The 18,332-nt window shown below is 40.7% G+C and overlaps 1 protein-coding gene across 9 annotated transcripts in view; it reads right to left on the bottom strand.

Moving 5' to 3' along the window:
• The window catches only part of Cdk12 (cyclin dependent kinase 12), a 116,695-nt gene that overhangs the window by 65,124 nt on the left and 33,239 nt on the right, over positions 1-18,332 (bottom strand). For all 9 annotated transcript variants that reach the window (XM_042671346.1, XM_042671343.1, XM_042671345.1 and 6 more), the window contains 2 exons: positions 8,099-8,155; positions 6,571-6,672 (listed from right to left, as the gene is read on the bottom strand). In XM_042671346.1, the coding sequence (XP_042527280.1) occupies positions 6,571-6,672; positions 8,099-8,155 (159 nt within the window). The remainder of the gene's footprint in view (positions 1-6,570; positions 6,673-8,098; positions 8,156-18,332) is intronic.

An 18,332-nucleotide genomic window follows, 5' to 3' on the forward strand; every position in this document is an offset into this window, starting at 1 on the left:
CAGCGCCACTTCCAGCTTTTTTTGCTTATGTGGTGCTGAGGAATCGAATCCAGGGCCTCATGCATGCAAGGCAAGCACTCTACTATTGAGCCACCTTCCCAGCCCTGAGCTGTTTTGCTCAAGGATAGCTCTCTACCACTTAAGGCACAGCTCTACTTCTAGCTTTTTGCTAGTTAATTGGAGATAAGAGTCTCAATGGACTTTCCTGCCTGCGTTCAAACCCCAATCCTCAGAACTCAGCCTATAATGGGTGTGAACTGCTGACACAAGTAACTTTTTAGCAGAGGGAGGAGGGAGAACACATTAACCTAGTGGCCAAAATTAACATCATAACTAAAGGGCAAATAACAATTAAGTACAGATGCAATAACCTTACGAGAATTATAACACTGCTTATGGGATATTCTAGTCAATATCATATAAATGTTAATAAAAAACATTTTAGTTGTATAACTTGAATTCATCTAGTAGTTGGTCTATACTCTTCAAAAGTGTAAATGTCAGGGCTGGGAAGGTGGCTCAGTGGTAGAGTATGTGCCTCGCACACATGAGGCCCTGAGTTCAATTCTTCAGCACCACATAACTAGAAAAAGCCGGAAGTGATACTGTGGCTCAAGTGGTAGAGCGCTAGCCTTGAGCTGAAGAGTTGAGGTATAGCGCCCAGACCTAGAGTTCAAGTCCTATGACCACCACCAACAACAACAAAATAGTGTAAATGTCATAAAAGATAAAGGCTACATGGCCTGGGAAGGTAGCTCAGTGGTAGAGTGCTTGCCTCATATGCATGAGGCCCTGGGTTAGATTCCTCAGTGCCACATAAGCAGAAAAAGGTAGAAGTGGTGCTGCGGCTCTAGTGGTAGGGCACTAGCCTTTAGCTGAAAAGCTGAGGGACAGTGCCCAGGCCCAGAGTTCAGACCCCATGACTGACCCAAAAAAAAAAAAAAAAAAAAAAAGATAAAGGCTACAGAACTGTTCCATAGTAGAGATTTTTTTAAAAACAGCAACAAGCCAGACACAATGGTACCATATATGTACTCTTAACTAGTTAGGAGGCTTAACTACTTGAAAGGCTGAAGTGGGAAGATCACTGGAGTCATTAAGTTAAAAAACCAGCCTTAGCAATAGTGGAGAGCCTATCTTCAAAAAAAAAAAAAGGACAACTAAGTTTATTACATTATATGATGCTATGCTGAATTCTGGAGGGGAAGTATTATTCCAATGATATTATTAAGGTACTAATAAACTAGAATATAGAAGGTATACTAAATTACTATATTAAATAACAACCACAGGGGTTGGAGGTATGGCTCAGTTGGTAGACCACTAGCCAGTGAGCAAAAGGGTCAACTACCAAATTCAAGTCCGTGTTGGAACAACAACACAGCCACACAAAAAAATCATTCTAGGAATGTTAAATTTCCCATATTTGATAATTGTACTCAGCTTATATAAGAAAGCATCTTTATATTTAGGGACTACATGTTAAACATTAAGAGGAAAAGCAGTGGGCTGGGAAGGTGGCTCAGTGGTTGACCGCTTGCCTTGCATGTTCGAGGCCCTGGGTTCGATTCCTCAGCACCACATAAGCAAAAAGAAAAAAGCCGCAAGTGGCGCTGTGGCTCAAGTGGTAGAGCGCTAGCCTTGAGCTGAACAGCTGAGGGACAGCGCCCAGGCCCAGAGTTCAGGCCCCACTACTGGACCCCCCCCCCAAAAAAAAGAGGAAAAAGGAGTAAGTTATAATAACTTTCATAGTTCTAGAAAAAATATGAAATATATATTTATGCTGGGAAGGTGGCTCAGTGGTAGAGTGCTTGCCTTGCATGCATGAGGCCCTGGGTTTGATTTCTCTGCACCACTTAAGCAGAAAAAGCCAGAAGTGGCACTGTGGCTCAAGTGGTAGAGCACTAGCCTTGAGATGAAGGACAGTGTCCAGGCCCAGAGTTCAGGCCCCATGACCAACAAACAAACAAACAAATAATATATATGATAGATGTGCAAATGTGACTAACATGAATAAGTCTCAAAATAATTTTCATAAAATAAAAAAAGCTGGGGAGAGAAAATATATACTGTATGATTCCACTTGTCTAAAACTCTAGAAATTATAGTGACAGAAAGCTAAATAGTGGTTTTCCAAGGAACAGAACAGTATAAATAGATTACAATGAAGTTCAAGGAAACTTTTTCAGACTTCATATATAATTTGCTAGTTAGTTACTTCCCTGATCTGCAATAAATACTCCACTATATTGAACATTCCACTAATTTTTCTTTTTTTTGTTTCTTTTTTTTTGGGGGGGAGGGGGGGTGTCCGGTCGTGGGTCCTGAACTCTGGGCCTGGGCGCTGTCCCTCAGCTCTTCAGCTCAAGGCTAGCGCTCTACCACTTGAGCCACAACGCCACTTCCAGCTTTTTTCTTTTTTGCTTATGTGGTGCTGAGGAATGGAACCCAGGGCCTCATGCATGCAAGGCAAGTGCTCTACCACTGAGCCACCTTCCCAGCCCCTAATTTTTCTTTAAAGATTATTTTATACAAACATCTTTAGAAGAACTATCATAGATTACTAAAGTAGTAAATTCACATAAAAAATTAAGTGAAGCCCAAAATTATAAGTCATTGATGTTCAAAGAAAGCCTAATTTTCTGTTGTTTTACATTCCAATTGTTTTATTCTTTTTATTTGATTTTATTTACGTTTTTGTCAGACCTGGGGCTTGAACTCAGGGTCTGGGCATTGTCCCTGAACTTTTTTGCTGAAGTCTAGCAATCTACCACTTGAGCCAGAGAATCACTTCTGGCTCTTTCTGTTTATGCTGTACTGAGGAATTGAACCCAGGGCTTCATGCATGCTAGGCAAGTACTCTACCACTAAACCACATTTCCAGTCCATGTTTTCTTCTTTTTTTTTTTTTTTCATACAGGATCTCACTGTGTAGGTCTGACTGGCCTTAAACTCAAAATCCTCCTGCTTTAACCTCCTGAAGACTGGAATAACACTGTGGCCAGCTGGGTTTTGTATTCTTTTTTATATCATTTTTCAGTGCTTTGCTAGGAAAAACCTTATTATATAATCAATACTTTACTATTACATTGAAGTGGCAGGATGCATAAACAGAAAAAAAAAAATAGTACCCAAGGAGCTATGAACTTTCCCCATGTATCTTAATGGTACGTTAACTTTAGAGCCTATGAGTGACAATTTAAATGTTAATACTATTAAAACAAATAGCCCAGAACACAAACATACCCAGTTTGAATCAGTTAACTAAAACTTCATTTTATTTCGGTAGGCCATTATAAAAGTTTTTTTTTAACTTATTAAACTTCTATAAGCTATTCTTAAAGACAATAGCGAGGAGTAGGAATGTGGCTTAGTGGTAGGGTGCTTGCCTAGCATATATGAAGCCCAGGGTTTGATTCCTCAGTACCACATAAACAGAAAAAGCCAGAAGTGGCACTGTGGCTCAAGTGGTAGAGTACTAGCCTTGAGCAAAAGCAGCTCAGGGCAGTGCCCAGGCCCTGAGTTCAAGCCTCAGGACTGGCACAAAAAAAAAAAAGAGAAAGGGAATGAATGAAAAAGGTGACATGCTTTATGAAGGAGTAGATGTTAAGAGTCATAAAGCATGATGTGTGTATGCTACATCAGAGCAAATAATAAACATGGAGCTGAGCACTGGTGGCTCAAGCCTGTAATCCTAGCTACTAGTAGGCTGAGATCTGATGATCGCAGTTCAAAGTCAACCTAGGGATGGAAAATCTATGAGACTCTTATCTCCAATTAACCACCAGAGAACCGTAAGTGGCATTGTAGCTCAAGCGATAGAGTGCTTGCCTTGAGCTGAAGAGGTCAGGGACAGTGCACAGACCCAGAGTTTAAGCCCCACTACCGATAAAAAATAAATAAATAAAATAACAAACATGGCTTAAACTATTCCTCTAACACATGAACTAAATATTATTTTCTGCTGAAGGAAGGCATAGGAATTAAGACTCCTTAAAAAACAACAACATTGATTTCAGGTCTGGAACAGAAATAAATATGAAAATAAGAACTAAAAGATTACTATGATTATAATCAAGAGAACTTTGACCTGTAAAGCTCCCAGTAGCCAAAGACTAAACAGTGTGAACAAGAAGATAATATGCAGGGAACTGATGACTCACACCTGGAATCCTAGCTCAGGAGGCTGAGATAGGAAATTAATCCAGGGTAGAAAATTCTGAGAGGGCTGGGAATGTGGCTTATTGGTAGAGTGTTGCCTAGCATGCATGAAGCCCTAGGTTCAGTTCCATATAAACAGAAAAAGCTGGAAGTGGTGCTATGGCTCAAGTGGTAGAGTGCTAGCCTTGAGCAAAAGGAGCTTAGGGACAGTGCCCACACCCTGGGTTCAAGGCCCAGGACTGGCCAAAAAAAAAAAAAAGAAAAGAAAGAAAGAAAAGAAAATCTGTGAGATTCTATCCCCAATTATTCAGCAAAAAAGTTGACTGGAGGTATGCCTCAAGTGGCAGATGGTCAGCCAAGCAAGCAAGCAGAGCAAGTATGAACCCTGAGTTGAAACCTTCACACTGCACTGTCAAAAAAATAAAGAGAAGCCAGGGACTAGAAGCTGAAATCAAGGTTTAAATAAAGCCAACCCTGATTTCAAGAAGCCCTACAACCAATTAAAAAAAAAAGAAGAGGAAAAAGACCATGCTAGCATGAAAAGGTAGCTTATACATATATCCCTAGCTAATCAGGAGGCTGAGATTTAGGCAATGATATTCAGCCCAGGCAAACAAATCCATGAGAATCCTGTTTCCAATTAACCACCAAAAAAGCCCTGGAAATGAAATATGGCTCAACTGGTAGCATTCCAGCTGTGAGCAGCAAAGCTAAGCCAGAGGATCAAGGTCCAGAGTTCAAGTCTATATAGCAGTGGATGTGCATGTACCCACCCAACTGCCCCCTGCCCATGCTAAAAGGCAACTAGGGAATGTAACTCAGTGGTAGAGTGCTTGCCTAGACCTTTGATTCCTAGTAACACAAACTCCCCATCTCTAAGAATCATGATTAGAGAGAAAAAAGAAAACAAAACAAAAAAAAAGCTGTAAGAATACAATCAATAAATGACCTAGTTTCCACTAAGAAATTCTAAGAAAATAAAACCAAATCAAATCATGAGATGGAAGGGGTATGCCTAATTAAAACTTGAGCTGGTGGCATGGATCAAGTGGTAGAGCTTGTGCCTAGAAAATCCAAGGCCCAGAGTACAAACTAAAGTAAGTCCTAAACAAACAAGCAAAATAAATAAATAAATAAATAAAAATAAAATAAAAAAATGAGATAAACTGGGTGCAACCTGTAACCTCAGGCACTCAGTAGGCTGAAACTGAAAATACAGTTTGAGGCAAATATGGCAAATTAGTGAGTCCTTTTGTTATTTAATTTTTTTTGTTTTTTTAATGAAAAATAAAAAAAGACCTGGGAAATGTTAGCTTGGTGGTAGAATGCTAGTCCAGTATACTAAACATCTTGGGCTCAATACTCAGTACCAAAGAAACAAACAAACAAAAAGACAAGCCCAGTGCTGGTGGCTCCTGCCTGTAATCCTAGCAACTCAGGAGGCTGAGATCTGAGGACTGCAGTTCAAAGCCAGCCCAGGCAGCAAAGTCCGTGAAACTCTTATCTCCAATAAACCACCAGAAAACTGGAAGTGGCACTGAAGCTCAAGTGGTAGTGTGCTAGCCTTGAGCTGAAGAGCTGAGGGACAGCATTCAGGCCCAGAGTTCAAGCCCCATAACTACCACCACCAACAACAAAAAAGACAAGATAATAATCAACTGCACTTTGATTTTATTATTTGAACTTACCAGAAGCTATCATTTGGATCCTAATTTATTTTATTTTTTCCAGTTTCCACATTTTTACTGTCTTTTTTTAGACAATTGAAATATTTTAAATGAATGTTTCTGGAGTTAAGAAATACCCAAGAGAGGGGCTGGGAAGGTGGCTCAGTGGTAGAGCACTTGCCTTGCATGCTCGAGGCCCTGGGTTCGATTCCTCAGCACCACATAAGCAAAAAAAAAAAAGCCGGAAGTGGCGCTGTGGCTCAAGTGGTAGAGCGCTAGCCTTGAGCTGAAGAGCTGACGGACAGCGCCCAGGCCCAGAGTTCAGGCCCCACGACCGGACCCAAAAAAAAAGAAATACCCAAGAGAGCCTGGCGGGCGCCAGTGGCTCACGCCTGTAATCCTAGCTATTCAGGAGGCTGAGATCTGAGAATCTCGGTTCAAAGCCACTCGGGCATGAAAAGTCTGTGAGACTCTTATCTCCAATAAACCACTAGAAAACTGGAAGTGGCACTGTGGCTCAAGTGGTAGAGCGCTCACCTTGAGCTGAAGAGTGTAAGGACAGTGCCCAAGCCCAGAGTTCAAGTCCCACAACCAACAAAAAAAAAAGAAAAGAAAAGTAAATACCCAACAGAATTGGTTTATCTTTTCTTTTGATCTTTCAAAAAGAACTGTAAATAGTCAAGGTAAAAATAGTACATGTTAAACTGTAAGATATGGACAAAAAAAAGGTTAAGAGCCTTACCCGCAGCTCCAAACATCTATGGCTGGTGTATAACGTTCCTCTCCCAGTAGTAGCTCTGGAGGCCGGTACCAGAGAGTAATGACTTTATTTGTGTAAGGGCGACTGAAACATAAAACCATCAAGACACAGATTTACAATGGCTTTTCATGAAAAAATATACAACTAAATGCAACTAGAAATAGATGCCAAGTATACAGCTTGATCACAGCAAAAGACAAAGTAACAGATAAAGAAATAACTTCTATTCCAATGTGCACTGACAAAGTATTACAGCCAAGGACTGGTTTAAGAGTTTAGATAAGCTAGCACCAATGTGAGGATTGAGGTTCAAAGCCAGCCCAGACAGACAAATCTGTAAGCCCCCAATACTGGCAAAAAACGATGTACAAAAACAAAAACAAGACCCACTTTCAGATAATTAGCAAACTCTTATTAGATAATTAGGAAACAGTTATTAATTAGCAAACAGTAATTTCAATTGAGAATAAAAAAGATTCTTTACTATTTCCTTTGTGATCTTTTTTCTTTCCTTATTTACTTGTGCCAGTAGTTCTGGGTTTTGAACTCAGGGCATGGGCATTGTCCCTGAACTTTTTTGCAAGGATAGCCACAGCTCCACATCTGGCTTTTTGGTAGTTACTTGGAAATAAAGAGTCTTACTAACAGACTTTGCTGCCCAGGCTGGCTTCAAAGAGCTATTCTAAGATCTCAGTCACCTGAGTAGCTAGGATTATAGGCATGAGACACTGGCACTTGTTTTTGTTTTTTTCCCTAGTCCTGGGGCTTGAACTCAGGGCCTGAGCACTGTGCCTGAGCCTCTTTTTTGCTCAAGGCTAGCACTCTCCCACTTGAGCCACAGCACCATTTCCAGCTCTTTCTGTTTTTTTTTGTTTTTTTTGGGGGGGGGGGGTCCAGTCGTGGGGCCTGAACTCTGGGCCTGGGCACTGTCCTTCAGTTCTTCAGCTCAAGGCTAGCGCTCTACCACTTGAGCCACAGCGCCACTTCCAGCTTTTATCTTTTTGCTTATATGGTGCTGAGGAATCAAACCCAGGGCCTCATGCATGCAAGGCAAGCGCTCTACCACTGAGCCACCTTCCCAGCCCCCTAGCTCTTTCTGTTTATATGGTACAGAGGAATCAAACCCAGCACTTCATGAAGGCTAGGCAAGCACTCTACCACTAGTGGCTTTTTAAATTTTTTTTTATTTTTTTATTTTTTGGTCAGTCGTGGGGTTTGAACTCTGGGCTTGGCTGCTGTCCTTGAGCTCTTGAGCCACAACGACACTTCTGGTTTTCCAGTGATTTATTGGAGATAAGAGTCTCATGGACTTTCCTGCCTGGGCTGGCTTTGAACTGCGATCCTCAGATCTCAGTCCCCTGTGTAGCTAGGATTATAGGCGTGAGCCACCGGCATTCGGGTCTCGGCTTTTATTTTTTGAGATGGAGTCTTGCTATGTTGCCCATACTGGCTTAGAATCCTTGGACTCAAGTGATCCTCCTTTCCATAGGTAAGTCTGATAATGCCTTACCTCTCTTCAGAATTATAGAGCCGTGCAAGTCCAAAATCTGCAAGTTTGATTTGCCCACTGTAAAACAAAAATAATTATTTTTATAAGTAACAGCAGTACCCTCCAAACTATACCTGAAAGTTAAGTGCCAATTAAGGAGCTAAAAGCATCACAAAATGAATTTTTAATCTCTGATCTCTTATTTCCATTGTTAAAGATCGTTCTTACCAATGAAGTGTCTTTGACTACTAAAGTTAACAATACTTCAGGCTATTTTTGAAAACTATTCATGCATTTTTTTTTTTTTTTTTGGTCCGGTCGTGGGCCTGAACTCTGGGCCTGGGCACTGTCCCTCAGCTCTTCAGCTCAAGGCTAGCACTCTACCACTTGAGCCCCAGCGCCACTTCTGGCTTTTTTTTTTCTTTTTGCTTATGTGGTACTGAGGAATCGAACCCAGGGCCTCATGCATTTTTTAACTAATCAAAAACACTACTGTTTATTTTTCTGTATGAGTTACGGCAAGAGTGTATTTGAACAGCAAAAAGGGTTGGAGGTATGCCTCACATCTGCCTAACAAGCATGAGGATTTAAGTCAAACCCTTGTACTGAAGGGAAAGTTTCTCAGAGGTGCTGACTCTTTAGGTCACGTGAATCTGTTTTTATCCTCCCCAGTACTGGGAACTAGATCCAGGGCTCTAATACTTCCAGCTCTGAACCCGAATTTTTCTCTTCTGTGAAGGCAGTACTGAGGCTTGAACTCAGGGCCTTGAGTTTATTAGACTGGTAATCTACCACTTAAGCCATACTTTTTTTATTAGTATGTGTTAGTTGTACAGGGGTTTCATTGTGAAATTTATGCACTTGTATACAAAGTAGTATCCAGATCATCCTTTCCCACTTTGCCACTCTCCCCCAACTCCCTCATTAAAACAATTTTAACAGGTTTCATTGTTCTATTTTCATACATGTAACTAAGCTATGTCCATTATATTCATCATGATTCACCCTCTTTGTTAGGTGTTCTTCCTCCTGGTGCCTACCCTCTTATGAGCCTGTTTTACTTTCTTGATATATATATATTTTTTTTAATTACACCAAGGAGTTTCACTATAGTACTTTAGTCATTCATGTCTTTTTTTTTTTTTGGGGGGGGTCCAGTCGTGGGGCCTGAACTCTGGGCCTGGGCGCTGTCCCTCAGCTCTTCAGCTCAAGGCTAGCGCTCCACCACTTGAGCCACAGCACCACTTCCGGCTTTTTTCCTTTTGTTTATGTGGTGCTGAGGAATCGAACCCAGGGTCTCAGGCATGCAAGGCAAGTGCTTCTACCACTGAGCCAACTTCCCAGCCCAGTCATTCATGTCTTAAGTTTTACTTAGAATGACCCTATTAGTTTCTCTTCTACCACTGCCACCCCAATCTTCTTCTGATCAACAGCTTTCATAAAAGTTCCTTATACTTTCTTCATACACTTCCACTGTATTTAAAAATTTCTACTCATCTTTCTTTTTCCTTTTCCCACATTACTCTCATCTTCTTACACAGTCCCACAGTTAGAATCCTGTTCTGTGTATATGTGTATGTTTTTGTAGACAGGTATATATACATGTATGTACATGTTCATTAATATGCATTATCTTTTAAGTGTAGCTTCCACATGAGCAAAAGTATCTACTTGGCTTTTTTAGCTTAGTTTATCCTACTGACTATGAGATTCTTTTTTTTTTTTTTTTTTTGTCGGTCGTGGGGCTTGAACTCTGGGCCTGGGCGCTGTCCCTCAGCTCTTCAGCTCAAGGCGAGCGCGCTACCACTTGAGCTACAGCGCCACTTCCCTTAGTTTATCCTACTGAATAGGATGTTCTTCAATTCTATCCATTTTTCTGAAAATGACATATTTTACTTTTCTTTATGGTTATTTAATATTCCATGGAATATCTGTACCATATCTTCTTTATTCATCTATTGGGCACCTCATTTGACTATCAGGAACACTGCTTGTAATCCTATTTTTTGCTAGTTACTTCTCTTGGAATTTTCTGCTTATACTGGCTTTGAATCATAATCTTTCCACTTTTAGCTTCCCAAGTTGAGTATTACAGGTGTGATCTACTAGTGTCTGGAACTTCATTTCCATCAAATCCACATATGATGCCAATAAAGCTGGTCTGAAAAGCTTCCTTTCTTTTAAAGGGATCACAACTACAGTTCCCTCTGTTCTGTATCCCCCCCCCCCCCCCCCAATGCTGAGAATTGAACCCAGGGCTTGTGAATGCTAAGAAAGTACTCTATTAGTGAGCTACATCCCTAGTCTTAGTATTCTCTTTGACAGTGGTATCATGGAATATTAAGAAGCTGCAAATGTTGGGATGTGGCTTAAAAGTCACTTATTAATTGCCATTAATTATATTCATCTAGATTCATATAGCCTATTTTAATCAAATTTATACACTTGCTACTGCTTGGGGAATGAAAAGCCAAATTATATTTTTGTAGAGGGCCACAGCTTCTCAAATTTCTTGACAACCTTATTCTGAGGGCTTGAGATGATCCAAATCTCAAAGCATACAGTGAGAATGAAAGTTATAATGGCAACAGATATATCGTGGTAGTAATTAGGCTAGACCTAAGTATTACCAGCATGTTTCGTCTCATTTACACTAGACACCAAGTTAATTACTTTTTCTTCTTTTATAGACAAGGTCTTATTACTATGTAGTCTAGAGCTAAATCCTCCTGCCTCCACCTCCCAAGTGCTGGCATTACAGGCGTTTGCTACATGCCTGGTTCAAGTAAGTAACTAATTCATTCATTTTTACAGTATGTAGAACTGAACTCAGGGCTTTGCACTTAGCTAGGTAGGCTTTACTACATGAGCCATGCCAGTCCTACTTGTGATTTTTTTTTGTGTATTTTTAAGGTTGGACACTTGGACTAGAACTTGGTACATAATGCTTTCCCTCTTTAGCTAGCACTCTACCAATTGAGCCATACTTCCAAGTGTTGGTTATTTACTTTTATAAGATTATCTATACATAGTTTTACAAAGGAATTGCCATTCAACAAAGTGTTACATAAATACAATGCATCTTGAAACCACTTAATTTTTTGATAGATGGAATTCTTAAGTTCCTAATTCCAGATCAGTAGAGAATTTGCCTTTTCTGCTCTAAATAAGGAATTGAACACAACCTGAAGAAGTAAATCATACTATCATACCATTTAGTGCTGCTCCCAATGTTTAGTTCTCTCAGTTAAGTCATGAATATTGCAGGTTAATCCTTTTGTCTTTTGTCAGCATCTTCGTCTATTCTAGTTAGCTGTCAATATAAACTTCCAGCATTCTCAGTGTCAGAATCCACCCCCCTACCCTTTCACACCTTGAAACAACAAAATTCTACTTTAAATACACCTTATTCAGAATAAAGATTATGGACACCTTATCCACTTTACCCAAACTTTACTGGGCACCAGTGGCTCATGCCTGTAACCCTAGCTACTCAGGAGGCTGGGATCTGATGATCACAGTTCAAAGCCAGCCTGGGCAGGAAAGCCCATGAGACTCTTATCTCCAATAAACCACTCAGAAAACTGGAAGTAGTGCTGTGGCTCAAGTAGGGGTAGAGTGCTAGCCTTGCTCTGAGCTCAGGGACAGTGCCCAGGTCCAGAGCTCAAGCCCCACAACATCAACAAAAAAGTTAACTTTTATTGAGACAAATATAAGGAAATGACATTCATTGAAAAAGAAAAGTTGTTAGGCACTGGTGGCTCACACATATAATCTTAGCTACTCAGGCAGAGATCTGAGGATTGTGGCTTGAAGCCACATTGGACAGGAAAGTCTTTGAGACTCTGGTTTTCAATTAATCACCAAAAAACTGGAAGTAGAGCTGTGACTCAAGCAGTAGAGCACTGGCTCTGAGCAAAACAAAAACAAAAACAAAGCTAAGGAACTAAGGAACAATGCCCACTGAGTTCAAGCTCCAGTATTGGGACTTAAAAAAGAAAAAGGCTCAAGTATAGGCTCCTTAACATTTTTGGTTTTTCTATTTCCTGGAGTTCATTTCAATAATAATTATTTTATGTGATCAGATACACAGGAATTATACCTTATATTCCTCCCCTATGAATATCTTCCTTTTATCTGTAAATCTACCTGTAACTTTATCTTTCTCATTCTCTTTTAGTTACAGAAAAAGTTTGTCAACTTCATTTCTAGCCCAAGGATAAGCAATCTCTCTAGCTACAGCCATGATTCCATCTTTTCTAGAATCTTGCACCTTTAAAGTTATTTTGGTTCTTGGAATAGGAGTTAAGAGGCTCAAGTGGTACAATGCCTACTTGGCAAGCTCCAGGCCCTTGTATGTATTTGAATGAGTATGTATGTATGCATGTATGTATGTATGTATGTATGTAAGAATTTTGCTTGTTTCCTGGATCTATTTTTTCTTCTCTATTATTTCCTTTTCCATTTAAATGCTCATATCCCCACAATATTTAATAAAAAAAAAATTAGGGACTGAGGGTTAATTCAATGGTAGAATGCTTGTCTAGTTACATAAAGCTTTTGGATCAATCCCTAGCACTGGAAAAAAAATCAAAACTAATTGAAAATATGCCCACCACTTTCTTCCCATTATACTAAACATTTTCTTAGCCCTCATTCAACACTGTCACCTCTGATTGTGTGTTCTGTGTGAGCAGTACTGGTCTCACACTTCTTTTTTACTACTTCTTGTACATCTATGATATTCCTCTTCTGTGCTCAAAGTTGGTACTCTCCACATCTCCACTTCCAGCTTTCTGCTGTTTAATAATAGTCTCACTGACTTTTGTGCTCAGACTGGCTTCAAATTATGTCTCACAGATCTCTCTGACCATTTCTCTTGGGTTCCAGTTTTGGCATCTTTTCTAAGCTACAATTGTGTGTGTGGGGGGGGGGGGTGGGGGGAGGTGGGGGGAGGGGTGTCCTGGGGCTTGAACTCAAAAGAGACTGCGCTTTTACTGCTTAAGGCTCATATTTTATTTGAGCCACATCTTACTTCGAGCTTTTTGGTGGTTAACTGGAGATGAGTCCCACACACTTTTCTGCCCAAGTATGTCTTTGAAATTGTGGACCTTCATCCTCAGATGTTAGTCTCCTCAATAGGATTACAGGCATGAGCCACCAGTGCTTGGCAGCTTTCTTCAGCTTTCTTTTTTTCTTTTTCTTTTTTGGTAAACTTGATGCTATTACCAGAGTTTGAAACTGCGATAAATGCTCTACCATTTGAGCCATATCCTAGACCTTTAACTGGGGATAAGAGGCACAGCACTGGAATTTGAACTCTGGGCCTTGTACTTCCTAGGCAGGTACTCTCTCTGTCATCATTTGAGCCATTCTCCCAGACCCTTTCATTTCTCTTTAAGTAGAGACTTAAACTTTTGCAGGGACTGGCCCCTGACTTGGATAATCCATCTTACTACCACTTGCCTAGCTGCTATGACAGGCATGCTACCATGCCCAGCTTGTTTTGGTGAGATAAGGTTTCATTATCTTTTAGCCTGGGCTGACCTTAAACCTCAATTTTCTTGATTTATACCTCCCAAGTAGACAGGATTACAGGCACCAGCCACTATCATCAATCTCTTCTATGATTTTTAACTACAAATATATAGAGAGACGGGCTGGGTGCCAGTGGCTCACACCTGCAATCCTAGCTACTCAGGAAGCTGAGTTCTGAGGATTGCAACTTGAAGCCAGCCAGGGCAGAAAAGTCCCTGAGACTTGTATCTCCAATAATCTACTCAGAAAAAGCCAGAAGTGGGGCTGTGGCTCAAGTGGTAGAGCTCTAGCCTTGAGCATAAAGAGGCTCAGTGACAGTGCCCAGGCCCTGAGTTCAAGCCCCAGGATAAAAAATAATAATAATAATAATAATATAGTTTGATGTTCCAATAGGACTATATGACCAGTAGATGTCGTTATCCTGCCTATAAAATAGAATATAGAAGAGATTCACTTTTCCTCCTACCCATTCAGTTTTTCTATAGTCCTTTAAATGGTTAGTATTTGCCACTCTTTAATTTAAGTTTCTCAAGTCATAAATTTGTGAGGTATCTTACTCTTCTTATTCATTCCCCACCATTCCAGCATACTCATCAACCAAAGCCTACACTGTCCATGCTTATTATCAAGGTCTAGATTAATTCAAGCACTAACCAATTTTTATGGTGAACTTTTGACTTTCTTTTCTTTTTTTTTTTTTTGTCAGTTGTGGGGCCTGAACTCTGGGCCTGGGCGCTGTCCCTCCGCTCTTCAGCTGTAGATAGTGCTCTATCACTGGAGCATCAGCCCCACTTTCGGCTTTTTTTGCTTATGTGGTGCTGAGGAATCGAACCAAGGGCCTCATGCATGCAAGGCAAGCACTCTACCACTGAGTCACCTCCAAGTCCCGACTTTTTTTTCTTATTATCAAGGTCTAGATTAATTCAAGCACTAACCATTTTTTATGGTGAACTTTTGACTTTTTTTTTTTTTTGGCAGAGCTAGGGATTGAACCCAGGAAATCATACATGCTAGGCAAGCACTGTACCACTGAGATACATCCTAAGCCTCCTTATCAGTGGGGTCTTAGTAGCTTTCCCTTCTATTAGTCTATAACTATAGTGTGGTGACAGACTAGTCACTTTTCTGTCTAAAGCAAACTGGCTTAATTTACACTAGTGTAATAAAAAGATAATGAACATCATCAGAGCCCAACCTTGCTCTTCTCCCTTTCTGTGAAGATGTTTTTTCCTTCTCCTGCTAACAACTCCTCCTCATTTTCTCCTAGCCTCTGAATAGTTAGAACCAACTGAGCAGTGGAGAGGTCTAATGAGTCAAGACAGTCAATGGGATTCCTACTTAGCAACCTGAATAAGGAGTTCAATTTAGTCTGAACCTCATCAGTCTTGACTATGGATCTCTAAGGATAGAAGGGAAATCAAGCAGGTCTGCAATTATTCCTTGCTCTGAAACATCCTCCCATGAAGGAATAGAGAAGACAGCAGAGTAATACCATAGACCATAAAGCTGAAAGCTAATTGTTACCATCATTAAATTTTGGGGTTTTTTAAAACGTTGTCTGTTTTGATCAAATCCAGGCTCTCACTAATATTAAGCAAAGCCTTAGTTACTGAGCTTTACACCACCAGCCTCATTAATTTTTCTTCTTCTAATTTTCTTTTTAATTTGGTCTGTCATGGGGCTTGAACTCTGGGCATGGGCGCTGTCCCTCAGCTCTTCAGCTCAAGGCAAGCGCTCTACCACTTGAGCCACAGCACCACGTCTGGTTTTCTTGTGGTTTAATGGAGATAAGAATTTCATAGACTTTCCTGCCCGGGCTGGCTTTGAACCAGGATCCTCAGATCTCAGCCTCCTGAGAAGCTAGGATTACAGGCAGGAACCACCAGTGCCCGGCTTCTTCTAATTTTTATTTTTTTCAATAGTGGAGACTGATTTCAGGGCCTCCAACATGCTAGGCAAATACTCAACCACTTGAACCACATCCTCAAATCTTTTTTTTTTTTTGGGGGGGTCCGGTCGTGGGGCCTGAACTCTGGGCCTGGGCACTGTCTCTCAGCTCTTCAGCTCAAGGCTAGTGCTCTACTGGTGCCACAGCACCACTTCCGGCTTTTTTCTTTTTGCTTATGGGGTGCTGATGAATTGAACCCAGGGCCTCTGCATGCAAGGCAAGCGCTCTACCACTGAGCCACCTTCCCAGCCCCCTTGTTTTTTATTTTGGAATAAACTCTCACTAACTTTTACCTAGACTGGCCTTGAACCTAAGATCCTCCTGCCCTCTACTTTTGGAGTATCTTGAACTACAAGTATGTGTTACCCAGCTCCTTCTTTATAATTATTGTTATTTTGTGCCAATCCTGGGGCTTAAGCTCAGACTGGGATGCTGTTTCTAAACTAATGCCCACCACTTGAGCCACAGCTCCACTTCCAGATTTTTGGTGGTTAACTAGAGATAATAATCTCAGACTTCTAGGGCTGGGAAAGTGGCTCAGTGGTAGAGCGTTTGCCTTGCATGCCTGAGGCCCTGGGTTCGATTCCTCAGCACCACATAAGCAAAAAGAAAAAAACCGGAAGCGGTGCTATGACTCAAGTGGTAGAGTGCTAGCCTTGAGCTGAAGAGCTAAGAGACAGCGCCCAAGCCCAGAGTTCAGGCCCCACGACCGGACCCAAAAAAAAAAAAAAAAAAAAAAAAATCTCAGACTTCTTTCATGCTGGAGCTAGCTTTGAACCAGTTTCAGCCTCTTGTGTAGCTAGGATTACAGATGTGAGCCACCAGCACCGGTTTCTTCATTAAGTTGTTGATGAACTATTTACTATGGATTTAGAGTGAGTAACCTTCAACTTTAATGGAAATGGTGACTAAGCAGAGACAGCAACAGAATACTTTTTTCTTTTTTGAGATAGGGTCTCACTGTGTTGCCCAAGCTGATTTCAGTCTCTTTATAGTCCCACCTTAACCTCCTGAGAAGCTGGGATTACTGGTGTGCCAAAGGATATGATTTAAAGACTAATTTTTTTAACATGTTATTGCTAATAATATATCTATTTAAGTATAGTTAAAAACAATGCGTTCATCATACAATTAAAATTTAAAACAAAGCCAGGTACCAGCATTTCACACCTATAATCCTAGTTACTCCAGAGGCTGCGACTGAATGGTAACAGTTCACAACCAGCTTGGGCATAAAAGTCCTCCAAAATAACCAACAAAAGCTGAACTGGAGGTATGCCATAAGTGGTAGAATGCCAGTCCTAAGCAAGAAAGCCAAGGAGAGCTCAAGGCACTGAGCTGACCAAAACAAACATAAACAAAAACAGCTAGCAACCTTTCAACTACAGATTAGAAAAAGTTTAAGTTCCTTAGTGGAGTATACAATATTCTTAAATTGGCTCCTAGTAACCATCCAGCTTCATTATTGTTATTATGTACTTCATTCTTTTTGCTCTAACAAAAATAATCCATTTTATGGTTACATACAACACATTAACTGGAACCCCTCTGTACCTCACCTCGACAATAAAAGTTTTTTAAAAAAACACAAAAAATAACATTGCTTTCATATTTACTGTACACGCAGTTTCTTTGAGCAATTTGTTTAGTTATCCTAAAATTCTAGCTCAACAGTGACCAGTTACCTCATATGAGAGTTTTCATGCTTAAAAGACAATTACAGTGAATTCTAAATGGCTGATTAATCTACTCCATAAAGACAGGAAATGTGAGTAGGGCACCAATGGCTCATGCCTGTAATCCTAGCTACTCAGGAGGCTGAGATCTGAGGGTCACGGTTCAAAGCCAGCCTGGACAGGAAAGTCCATGAGACTCTTATCTCCAATTAACCACCAGAAAACTGGAAGCTCAAGTGGTAGAGAGCTTGCCTTGAACTGAAGAGCTCAAGGACAGTGCCCAGGCCCAGAGTCAAGCCCCACACCTCCCCCCCAAAAAAAAATTTTTTTGAAGGCAGCCCAGAACAGGAAAGTCCATGGGACTCTTATCTTGAATTAACATGCTCCAGGACCGGAATTTTAAAAAAAAATCCAAACACAGTAATTTCAGTGATATTATACTTGTTCTTTATCCTATACCAGTCAGAGAAGAATGCCAAAGTCTAATGTGCACATAATATATCTGATGTGGCTGGGAATGTGGCTTAGTGGTAGAGTGCTTGCCTAGCATGCATGAAGCCCAAGGTTAGATTCCTCAGTACCACATATACGGAAAAAGCTGAAAGTGGTGCTGTGGCTCAAATGATAGAGCTCTAGCCTTAAGCAAAATAAGTTCAGGGGTAGTGCCCAGGCCCTGGGTTCAAGCCCCAAGACTGGCAAAAAAAAGAAAAAATATATATCTGATATCACAAATGTAATGTGGACAAATAACCAGAGAAAAAGAAAAAAATCTTCTGAACTTAACAATCAGATCTTGACTGCTTATACTACAAAAGTGAAGTATTGGATAGAAGGCAATTACCAACTAGTGTTTACTCTGAAAAGAACAATTTGAGAAAAGTTCAAGTACCTAAAGAAAGAGGTATGTTCTCCACTAAAGAAGGGAATAGTACTAAGAACTCAATGCATAGGGCTGGAAAGGTGGCTCAGTGGTAGAGCGCTTGCCTTGCATGCATGAGGCCTCTGGGTTCGATTCCTCAGCACCACATAAGCAGGAAAAAAGGTAGAAGTGGCACTGTGGCTCAAGTGGTAGAGCACTAGCCTTGAGCTGAAG

This window comes from Dipodomys spectabilis, unplaced genomic scaffold, assembly GCF_019054845.1.
Source record: "Dipodomys spectabilis isolate Male_0828 unplaced genomic scaffold, ASM1905484v1 ptg000018l, whole genome shotgun sequence".
Lineage (NCBI taxonomy): Eukaryota > Metazoa > Chordata > Mammalia > Rodentia > Heteromyidae > Dipodomys > Dipodomys spectabilis.